General features: G+C 46.5%; 1 protein-coding gene across 1 annotated transcript in view; it reads right to left on the minus strand.

Annotated features, from left to right (window-relative positions):
• LOC146960677 (uncharacterized) overlaps positions 1-11,997 on the minus strand; it is a 12,917-nt gene continuing 920 nt past the window's right edge. Inside the window, exons 2-6 of the mRNA XM_085772162.1 lie at positions 9,947-10,061; positions 9,537-9,609; positions 8,257-8,348; positions 952-1,358; positions 1-849 (exon numbers count right to left, since the gene is read on the minus strand). Of these exons, the coding sequence (XP_085628288.1) occupies positions 109-849; positions 952-1,358; positions 8,257-8,348; positions 9,537-9,609; positions 9,947-10,061 (1,428 nt within the window). The 3' untranslated portion in view covers positions 1-108. The remainder of the gene's footprint in view (positions 850-951; positions 1,359-8,256; positions 8,349-9,536; positions 9,610-9,946; positions 10,062-11,997) is intronic.

Consider the following 11,997-nt stretch of genomic DNA (forward strand, 5'->3'; position numbering starts at 1 on the left):
AGGGGTTACTAGTGGTTACTAGGGGTTACTAGAGGTCACTAGTGGTTACTAGTGGTTACTAGGGGTTACTAGAGGTCACTAGTGGTTACTAGGGGTTACTAGGGGTTACTAGAGGTCACTAGGGGTCAGAGTCTCTGCTGCCTCCTCCAGGCTGCTGAGGGAACTGCAGCCGTCCGAGTCCTTCAGAGAAGCAGCAGCCATCTGTAAAACCAGAGACTCCTCCTCCTCCTGCTCCTCCTGCTCCTCTTCCTCCTCCTGCTCCTCCTCCTCCTCCTGCTCCTCCTCCTCCTCCTCGTTTCCATCTGCTCCCTCAGCGTCTCTCTCTGGTCTCTGCTGGTCGGGTCTTGAAGGAGGAGAAGGAGGAGAAGGAGGAGAGAGATAAACCTCCTCTGGCAGCTGAGAGGAGGGTGAGGAGGTGAAGGGAGAGAGAGACAGAGGAGCCTTAGGAGAAGGAGAAGGAGACTGATAAGGAGAGAGGGAAGGAGACTGATAAGGAGAGAGGGAAGGAGACTGATAAGGGGAGAGGGAAGGAGACAAGGAAGGAGAGACGTGAGGGAGGAGGGAGAGAGAAGGAGAGAGGTACGGAGAGAGAGAGAAGCTGCTCGGCTGCATGTAGTCTGACTCCTCTGGGACCGTCTCCATGGAGACCGTCTCCATGGCTCCTATTGGCTGCTGAGCCGTCTCCATGGAGACCGTCTCCATGGCTCCTATTGGCTGCTGAGCCGTCTCCATGGAGACCGTCTCCATGGCTCCTATTGGCTGCTGAGCCGTCTCCATGGAGACCGTCTCCATGGCTCCTATTGGCTGCTGGGCCGTCTCCATGGAGACCGTCTCCACGGCTCCTATTGGCTGCTGGGCCGTCTCCATGGAGACCGTCTGAGCGACTCCTCGTCCTCTACTTCTCTTCTTCTTCCTGGTCTTGGGCAGCAGCGGCGGCGGCGGGGGCGGGGCCAGCGGCGGCGACAGCATGGTGGAGGTTTCCATGGAGACGCGGACCTTGAGGCTGCGCTGGAACATGCGGCGGCGGCACAGCGCCGTCTGAGCCTGCAGGAACAGCGGGTTGACGAAGCACAGCGCCCCGAGCCCCGCGCCGCAGTCCAGCTCCCTGGGGCCGCGCGGGGCGATGGGGCAGAACTGGTGGAACACCGTCGCCGTGGAGACCGGCGCCGAGGGCGACGGTCGGTCGGAGTCGGTCTGAGGAGGTTCAGAGCTGGAGGGAAGAGGAGGAAGAGGAGGAGGAAGAGGAGGAGGAGGAAGAGGAGCAGCAGCAGCTGAGCTTCCGGCCTCCAGCTTCTTCTCCGTCTGGAGCGTCGCGGCGTCTCGCGGTCCGCGGACGTTCAGGTGGGAACTCCAGAACTCTGAAACAAACGTTGGTTTTATTCACTGAAACTGGTTTTCACCTCATTAATCACTTTGTAGGTTCAGGGTTTATAATCTATAGGGTTTATAATCTACAGGGTTTATAATCTACAGGGTTTATAATCTATAGGGTTTATAATCTACAGGGTTTATAATCTACAGGGTTTATAATCTATAGGGTTTATAATCTACAGGGTTTATAATCTATAGGGTTTATAATCTACAGGGTTTATAATCTATAGGGTTTATAATCTACAGGGTTTATAATCTACAGGGTTTATAATCTACAGGGTTTATAATCTATAGGGTTTATAATCTACAGGGTTTATAATCTATAGGGTTTATAATCTACAGGGTTTATAATCTATAGGGTTTATAATCTACAGGGTTTATAATCTACAGGGTTTATAATCTATAGGGTTTATAATCTACAGGGTTTATAATCTACAGGGTTTATAATCTACAGGGTTTATAATCTACAGGGTTTATAATCTATAGGGTTTATAATCTACAGGGTTTATAATCTACAGGGTTTATAATCTATAGGGTTTATAATCTACAGGGTTTATAATCTACAGGGTTTATAATCTACAGGGTTTATAATCTACAGGGTTTATAATCTACAGGGTTTACAACCAGCTCTCTCCATGGGTCAAGGAGGCAGACACTCTAACTACATTTAAGTCTAGACTTAAGACCTTCCTTTATGACAGGGCTTTTAGTTAGGGCTGGTTCAGGTAGCTCTGAACCATTTTTTCCCATTAAGCTGGTCTGTCCTCTCTTCCTATGAACCAGTCTGCCATCCAGTCCTCCATTAAGCTGGTCTGTCCTCTATGAACCAGTCTGCCATCCAGTCCTCCATTAAGCTGGTCTGTCCTCTATGAACCAGTCTGCCATCCAGTCCTCCATTAAGCTGGTCTGTCCTCTATGAACCAGTCTGCCATCCAGTCCTCCATTAAGCTGGTCTGTCCTCTCTATGAACCAGTCTGCCATCCAGTCCTCCCATTAAGCTGGTCTGTCCTCTATGAACCAGTCTGCCATCCAGTCCTCCATTAAGCTGGTCTGTCCTCTATGAACCAGTCTGCCATCCAGTCCTCCATTAAGCTGGTCTGTCCTCTCTTCCTATGAACCAGTCTGCCATCCAGTCCTCCATTAAGCTGGTCTGTCCTCTATGAACCAGTCTGCCATCCAGTCCTCCATTAAGCTGGTCTGTCCTCTATGAACCAGTCTGCCATCCAGTCTCCATTAAGCTGGTCTGTCCTCTATGAACCAGTCTGCCATCCAGTCCTCCCATTAAGCTGGTCTGTCCTCTCTTCCTATGAACCAGTCTGCCATCCAGTCCTCCATTAAGCTGGTCTGTCCTCTCTTCCTATGAACCAGTCTGCCATCCAGTCCTCCATTAAGCTGGTCTGTCCTCTCTTCCTATGAACCAGTCTGCCATCCAGTCCTCCATTAAGCTGGTCTGTCCTCTATGAACCAGTCTGCCATCCAGTCCTCCCATTAAGCTGGTCTGTCCTCTATGAACCAGTCTGCCATCCAGTCCTCCATTAAGCTGGTCTGTCCTCTCTATGAACCAGTCTGCCATCCAGTCCTCCCATTAAGCTGGTCTGTCCTCTCTTCCTATGAACCAGTCTGCCATCCAGTCCTCCCATTAAGCTGGTCTGCCCTCTCTTCCTATGAACCAGTCTGCCATCCAGTCCTCCATTAAGCTGGTCTGTCCTCTCTTCCTATGAACCAGTCTGCCATCCAGTCCTCCATTAAGCTGGTCTGTCCTCTATGAACCAGTCTGCCATCCAGTCCTCCATTAAGCTGGTCTGTCCTCTCTTCCTATGAACCAGTCTGCCATCCAGTCCTCCCATTAAGCTGGTCTGTCCTCTCTATGAACCAGTCTGCCATCCAGTCCTCCATTAAGCTGGTCTGTCCTCTCTTCCTGTCACCCACCCAGCCTATAGAAACTGTGTCTGCCTCGAGGCTGTCTAAGCCTAAACCCCAATCTAGAGGAGTTGTTTATAGCAACTTAGTTAAAATCAAAACCACTGCTCCAGCAAGCCAAACTAATAGAACTATTAAATGTGGTTTGCTCAACATTCGTTCTCTCCCATCCAAGTCTCTCCTAGTGAATGACTTAATTACAAGTCACCATATTGACATATTAACACTCACTGAGACCTGGTTGCAGCAAGATGAATATGTTAGTTTGAATGAATCTACCCCTCCTAGTTACATTAACTGTCATGTGCCTCGTAACACAGGCCGAGGAGGAGGAGTGGCTGCTATTTATCAGTCAAATCTGATTATCAACCCTAGACATAATAGTTCATATAATACATTTGAAAGCCTTACTGTCAGCCTCTCTCACCCAGACTGGAAAGCAGAAAAACCACTCTTACTTGCTGTAGTGTATCGTCCTCCTGCACCTTATTCTGAGTTTCTAGAAGAATTCCCTGACTTTCTGTCAAATTTAGCAATGAGCTCAGACAAAGTCATTATAGTAGGTGACTTTAACATTCATGTGGACGTCGATGATGATTGTCTGGCTACTGCATTCAAGTCACTTTTGGATTCAGTCGGCTTCTCTCAGAGGGTAAACAAACCCACTCACACTTTTAATCATATCCTTGACTTAGTACTTACTTATGGAATAGAAGCTGACCATGTCACAGTTCTTCCTCAGAACCCCGTCTTGTCCGACCATTCTTTAATAACATTTGAATTTACTTTAACAAATTATATCCTACCTGGGAAAAAATCCCGCTACAGTAGATGTCTATCTGACACTGCTGTTTCTAGATTTAAAGAGCTTATTCCAGCAGAGCTTGCTGCCACATCCTGTAACCATATTATGGGCAGTGATGCTGACTTCACCACATTCTGTAACCATATTATGGGCAGTTATGCTGGTTTCACCCCCACACAGGTGGACTATCTTGTGGATAGCACTGCAGCAGCACTCCTTGGAACACTTGATGCTGTAGCTCCCCTCAAAAAGAAAGTTATCAATCAGAAAAGAATAGCTCCCTGGTACAGCCCAAACTTGCGCGCTTTGAAACAGAAGACCAGACAGCTGGAAAGGAAAACACATTCCAGCCAACATGAGGAAGACCGTCAAGCCTGGAAGGATAGTTTATCAATATATAAAAAGCAGCAGAAGCAATTACTATTCATCTCTAATAGAAAAGAATAAGAACAACCCCAGGTTCCTTTTCAACACTGTGGCCAGGCTGACCAAGAACCATAGTGTTGTTGAGCCATCCATCCCTCCAACTCTCAGCAGCAACGACTTCCTAACTTTCTTTACCGAAAAGATAGTTAATATTAGAACAAAAATTGCTAGTAATGGCCCACAGATTACGATACCCATAGAAGCACCTCCCAGACCTGGTTCACACTTGGACAGCTTCTCTCCCATCGACCTATCAGACTTAACTTCTGCAATTACTTCTTCCAAGTCAGCCACATGTCTGCTGGATCCAGTCCCGACAAGACTACTTAAGGATGTCTTCCCCTTAATTAACATTTCTTTTCTGAACCAAATCAATCTTTCCTTAGCCACAGGCTACGTGCCACAGGCCTTCAAGGTGGCTGTCATTAACCCTTTACTTAAAAAACCTTCTCTTGACCCAGATGTCCTAGCCAACTATCGGCCTATATCCAACCTTCCTTACATCTCTAAGATCCTTGAGAAGATTGTCCTGGAGCAGCTACATGAACATCTGCACAGCAACGAGCTCTTTGAAGCTTTCCAATCTGGATTCAGAGAACACCATAGCACTGAAACAGCACTTGTCAAAGTCTCTAATGATCTTCTTATAGCTTCAGACAGAGGTCTCTTCTCTGTTCTTGTACTTTTGGACCTCAGTGCTGCATTCGACACCATCGACCACAGCATCCTGCTGCAGAGACTAGATCATGAAATAGGGATTAAAGGAACTGCCCTAAAATGGTTTAAGTCATACTTATCTGACAGGTTTCAGTTTGTTAATGTTAATAACGACCACTCAGAGTATAGCAGAGTTACGTATGGTGTACCGCAGGGCTCAGTCTTAGGGCCAATCCTCTTCATTCTTTACATGCTCCCATTAGGTGGCATCATCCGGAAGCACTCAATCAATTTTCACTGTTATGCGGATGATACGCAACTCTACTTGTCCATGGAGCCAGATGACAGAAGCCGCCTCATCAATCTGCAAGACTGTCTGAAAGACATTAGATCCTGGATGTCCTCTAACTTCTTGCTACTGAATTCAGATAAAACTGAGGTTATTGTGTTTGGACCTAAACATCTCAGGGACACGTTCTCTAATCAGATCGCTACTCTAGATGGCATCACCCTGACCCCGAGTACAACCGCGAGGAACCTTGGAGTCATTTTTGACCAGGACCTTTCCTTCAGCTCCCACATAAAGCACGTGACTAGGACCGCCTTCTTCCATCTGCGCAGTATCACTAAGATTAGGAATATCCTCTCCCAGAGTGATGCTGAGAAACTAGTACATGCATTTATCACTTCTAGGCTAGACTACTGCAACTCTCTCCTGTCAGGATGTCCGAAAAACTCTCTAAAGAGTCTCCAGCTGGTCCAGAATGCCGCAGCGAGGGTTTTGACAGGAGTTAGGAAGAGAGAGCACATCTCTCCCACCTTAGCTTCTCTCCACTGGCTTCCTGTAGGATTTAGAATAGACTTCAAAATCCTTCTGCTGACTTATAAGGCTCTTAATGATAAAGCTCCAACCTATCTGAAAGAACTAATCATTCCTTACTGTCCTACCAGAGCACTCCGCTCCCAGAACGCAGGTCTGTTAGTGACTCCCAGTATCTCTAAAAACAGACTGGGAGGTAGAGCCTTCAGTTACCGGGCTCCTTTACTGTGGAACCAGCTCTCTCCATGGGTCAAAGAGGCAGACACTCTAACTACATTTAAGTCTAGACTTAAGACCTTCCTTTATGACAGGGCTTTTAGTTAGGGCTGGTTCAGGTAGCTCTGAACCATTTTATAGCTACGCTGCTATAGGCTTAGACTGCTGGGGACACATCTGGTTACACAGAGCCCTCTCCTCCTCCTCTCTTCTCTTCTCTTCTCTCCTTTCCTCTCCTCTCCTCCCCTCTCCTCTCCTCTCCTCTCCTCTCCTCTCCTCTCCTCTCCTCTCCTCTCCTCTCCTCTCCTCTCCTCTCCCCTCCCCTCCTCAGTATATTATTGAACTGTCATTTTCTGTTGTACTTTGTAGTTTGGCCTTGGTGTCTCTCTCTCTCTCTGTGTTTCCACAGATCCACCGGAGCTCCATCTCTCTGCACCAGCCGCCGCCTGCATCGCCCCCCTCCCACCCCTTCCCCTGCTGTTAGACCGGCCTCCCCTTCCTTCCCATGGACCAGTCTGCCACCCCGCCCTCCCATCGAGCTGGCCAGCCCTCCCTGCCCCCCCCCCCCCCCCTCACCAGAGACTGCCTTCATCAACTCCTGCTAACATTTCCATATTTCGCACATTCTGTGACAAACTGTAAACTGTTTTCTTGTCTGTAACAACATCTATTGCACGTCTGTCCGTCCTGGGTGATGATCCCTCCTCTGTTGCTCACCCTGAGGTTTCTCCGACTTTTCCCTGTTAAAAGGGTTTTCCATGGAGTTTTTCCTCAGTCGATGTGAGGGTCTAAGGACAGAGGATGTTGTTACGATGCCATGTAAAGCCCTTTGAGACAAACTGTTTGTAAAAACGGGCTATACAAATAAAATTGCCTTGCCTTGCCTTGCCTTGTCTTGCCTTCCTATGAACCAGTCTGCCATCCAGTCCTCCATTAAGCTGGTCTGTCCTCTATGAACCAGTCTGCCATCCAGTCCTCCCATTAAGCTGGTCTGTCCTCTCTTCCTATGAACCAGTCTGCCATCCAGTCCTCCATTAAGCTGGTCTGTCCTCTATGAACCAGTCTGCCATCCAGTCCTCCATTAAGCTGGTCTGTCCTCTATGAACCAGTCTGCCATCCAGTCCTCCATTAAGCTGGTCTGTCCTCTCTTCCTATGAACCAGTCTGCCATCCAGTCCTCCATTAAGCTGGTCTGTCCTCTCTTCCTATGAACCAGTCTGCCATCCAGTCCTCCATTAAGCTGGTCTGTCCTCTATGAACCAGTCTGCCATCCAGTCCTCCATTAAGCTGGTCTGTCCTCTATGAACCAGTCTACCATCCAGTCCTCCCATTAAGCTGGTCTGTCCTCTATGAACCAGTCTGCCATCCAGTCCTCCATTAAGCTGGTCTGTCCTCTATGAACCAGTCTGCCATCCAGTCCTCCATTAAGCTGGTCTGTCCTCTATGAACCAGTCTGCCATCCAGTCCTCCCATTAAGCTGGTCTGCCCTCTCTTCCTGTGAACCAGTCTGCCATCCAGTCCTCCCATTAAGCTGGTTTACGTCACTTTAACTCTTTCTCAACCTTTAACAAGTTTTCTCGACATTGTCTGAACGTTGGCGAGAAAACTCATCAAAATGTTTTTTTTTTTTTACAGATCATGATCACAGACTCTAAACCACCTCGTGTGTGAATATGTTCAAAACATGGTGGTTTTTATTAAATGTGTGATCTTGGTTTTGTCTGAGTACGGATCGGTCGACTTGCATGACGACCACGGTTGCTAGGAGGCCAGATATGACCAGTTATCAGACCTCAGATCAGATTTATGCTGCCACATGGAGTCCTTAAATATTTTAACTCTTTAAATACTTTAACGAGCCTGGTGGGAAAACGCCCTTAATGTTTGTTAACCCACAGCTGGAAGGTAATTACTTCATGTACAGTGTGTGTGTGTGTGTGTGTGTGTGTGTGCGTGTGTGTGTGTGTGCGTGCGTGCGTGCGTGCGTGCGTGCGTGCGTGCGTGTGTGCGTGTGTGTGTGTGTGTGTGTGTGCGGCACCGACCTACTCCCATGTGTGAGATGGATTCCAGCTCCTTGTGGGACGTTGCCTTGGCGATGGCTTCAGGAAGCTCCAGGGGGAACGGCAACACATCTCTAACAGACAGACGGTGCATGTTAAAGGAACAACACGTATATATATAACAACGGCAACACATCTCTAACAGACAGACAGACGGTGCATGTTAAAGGAACAACACGTATATATATAACAACGGTAACACATCTCTAACAGACAGACAGACGGTGCATGTTAAAGGAACAACACGTATTTATTAGGGCCAGGACTCGATTAAAAAAATTAATCGAATTAATCAGAGGCTTTGTAATTAATTAATCGCATATAAATATTTGACCTGAGAACAGTGAGAACATGGATTTTAGTATACCATTGAATGACTGAATACATAAGCTTAAGCATTCAAGGTGGTACTTAACCAAGACCAACAGACTAGGGATGCAAATTATCGATTAATTCATTAATGATATTTGATACATCCAGATTAAATGGTCTTTCCTGCCAATACACTATGATGATTACTGTAGTATTTAACTAGGCTACTTAAATCACAGTAGCATAAACTGATTTGTTGAACTCAGCCTGATGTAAACATTAATAAAACTCAGTAACCAATCACACAGCAGCTCCATGTTGTCCCTGTGTGATGTTCAGGGACCGGTCAGGACAGTCTGAAGACAGAGCTCTGAGGGTGAAGTCCTGTCATAATGAGATGAGCTGCACCTGTGACAGTGACAGGTCATAGATAAAGCGCTGCAGCTGAGCAATTAGCGCTATATAGCGCATTTAGAGTGCGCCCGTGTCTGTGTATCTATGTGCAGGCAGAGATCAGAGATGGTGTTTTAAATAACCATGCTAGCGTTTCACCAGCTCTCATCTCTGCCAGTCAGCCTCTCAAACTGCCGCCTCTCTCGCGTGCCGGCGCACCGCACGTAGACACCGTTAATATAATACATCCATGGTAGACACAGGTAAGAAAAAAAAAAATTCAATTTTTTTTAATAAGTGCGATTAAAATGCGTAAATTTTTTTAACGCGTACATTTTTGTGTAATTAATTAATCGTAATTAACGCGTTAAAGTCCCGGCCCTAATATTTATATAACAACGGTAACACATCTCTAACAGTCAGTCAGACGGTGTCAGCAGAACAACACGTATTTATAGAGCATCAGTGATGAAGAGGAGGAGGATGAAGAGGAGGAGGATGAAGAGGAGGAGGATGAAGAGGAGGAGGATGAAGAGGAGGAGGATGAAGAGGCCGACCTGCTGACGCAGTAGAAGGAGACGAGTCTGGGAAGATCTGGGAAGCTGATGGCCGACGTCTCCAGAGTCACAGCTGCAGACGGAGAATCAGTATCAGTAATAAATCTGACTGGAAGCAGCGACACCGTTCCACTGCTGGGATCTGTAAACTATAACACAACTACGTGTATATGAAGCATCTTTCAGTCTGTTACAACCACACTGGTTTGTTATTACTGTCTGTGTGTCGAGTCCAACCAGAGAGAAAACATCTGCTTGACCAGACCAGACCTACATACTATATATACATTATATATATATACTACATACTTGTATAGAATCAGCCTGGCTACAGTAACGTCTTAGTGCAGATAAAACGTGTTGTGTTGTTGTGTTGTTGTGTTGTTGTGTAGTTGTGTAACGAGTCTCACTGCTCAGTTCCTCTCTGATGCCAAACTGCTGCACGAAGGACGGGACGCTGTCGTCGGCCAGACGGACGCACAACACGTTCCTCCGCGACGTCCGAGACTTCCTCACCAGGAACGTCTGTAACACAACACAACACAACCAGTCAGTGAGTGTGTGTGTGTGTGTGTGTGACCCCCCCCCCCCCCCGGTCCAGATGTGTGTTAATGTGTTTAACAGTTCATCCAGTGGAAGATGAAATGATCTCCTAAAGACATAAAGTTAAACATGAAACATCTTCTTCTATATTTTCATCAACATCAGCGTATTATTGTAGTTTTCTACAGTTTCAGAGTGAAAAAGGGAAACAAAGCAGCAGCAACAGAACGGGAAACCTGGAGACTGGAGCTCAGAGAACTTTGACCAAGACAAGAGATTTACTATTGACACACTGGGATAGGAGCCGTTTTATTTATTGATTTAGGTGTTTAGTATGTGTCAGGTTTTATTGTTGTCACTCCGTTGACACCGGTGAGTTAAACTGAGGACGGTCGGTGCCGGGTGCTGCTGGTCGAAGGAAAACAGGTACGGTACGGAACGGAACGGTACGGATATGGTCAGCTTTGTGTTTCCATTGTATAAAGAACCTTCAGGGACCTTCATGGACCTTCATGGACCTTCATGAACCTTCATGAACCTTCATGAACCTTCATGGACCTTCATGGACCTTCATGGACCTTCTTGAACCTTCATGAACCTTCATGAACCTTCAGGGACCTTCATGGACCTTCAGGGACCTTCATGGACCTTCATGGACCTTCATGAACCTTCATGGACCTTCAGGGACCTTCATGGACCTTCATGGACCTTCAGGGACCTTCATGGACCTTCAGGGACCTTCATGGACCTTCAGGGGAAGGCCGAGTGCGTGTCGAAGCGTCACTGCGTCGACCTACGTAGCGACGCTGGCTCCCTGTCTGGACGTCAGTTGGACAAACTGACCACAGATCAGATCTAAACTGTGACTTTATCACATGAAAAAACATTTTTACAACATTAATAAAGTTTTAACAGCTACAGCGACTTTCTCTGTGATGCTTCTGACTGACGTTACCTAACCCCCTAACCCCCTAACCCCCTAACCCTGGTGGTTCTCTGGTGGTTAACAGGCCAGAGAGACAGTAACAGCTACAGCAACCCTCTCTGTGATGCTTCTGACTGACGTTACCTAACCCCCTAACCCTGGTGGTTCTCTGGTGGTTAACAGGCCAGAGAGACAGTAACAGCTGTTAGACTGTTACTGTCTCTCTGGTGGTTCCCTCTGTGTTGTTGTGCTTCAGTCTCTGACCCCGGGTGGTTCTCTCTGCAGGATGTGTAGTGTGTTGTGTAGTGTGTGTTGTGTAGATGTTGTGTAGATGTTGTGTAGATGTTGTGTAGATGTTGTGTAGATGTTGTGTAGATGTTGTGTAGTAGTTGTGTAGTGTCAGGGGTAGACAATAAGGGAAATTTGCCACAGGCCCTCTGGGCCAGTGGCTTTTGAAGATCACTGGCCCCACCATTCTAACCACTGGCCCAGGACAATAGGTATCGATCCCCATATTAACGAAAAACAACATATCCCAGCCAATTCCTGCGGTCTCGCCATCGAGGCTGGAACTTTCTGATACCATTACTAGTCAATTTCCAACATTCTTGATACTTATTCAATACCACGATCTTGTAGTTTCTTGAGATTTTGGGGGATTATTTTGTTATATGTATTTTAGTGATTATGTATGAGTTGGTATATTTGTGTTTAATTTTTGTATGTTGTTATTTATTTGAGTCTGAGGATTTATATCCTGTATCAGATATTTTTCATTCAATTTCATTAAAGAAGGTCAAAAAAAGTGCTTTTAAATTCATCAGGCTACTTTATTTAATAAATAAATAACTGTTTCACATATTTAGCCTCCACTGTGGTTTAACAATGAAGTAAAAACAGAGTTAAAATGGTAAATATGCCTCAACACAAACATGAAGTTATGTAGTCATTACTTTTATCCTCCAAGTAGTTCAGTGATATAACTGTTGTTCT

Source organism: Trachurus japonicus, unplaced genomic scaffold (genome assembly GCF_045865225.1).
Source record: "Trachurus japonicus isolate A0001 unplaced genomic scaffold, Traja_1.0 AP030139.1".
NCBI classification, from domain to species: domain Eukaryota; kingdom Metazoa; phylum Chordata; class Actinopteri; order Carangiformes; family Carangidae; genus Trachurus; species Trachurus japonicus.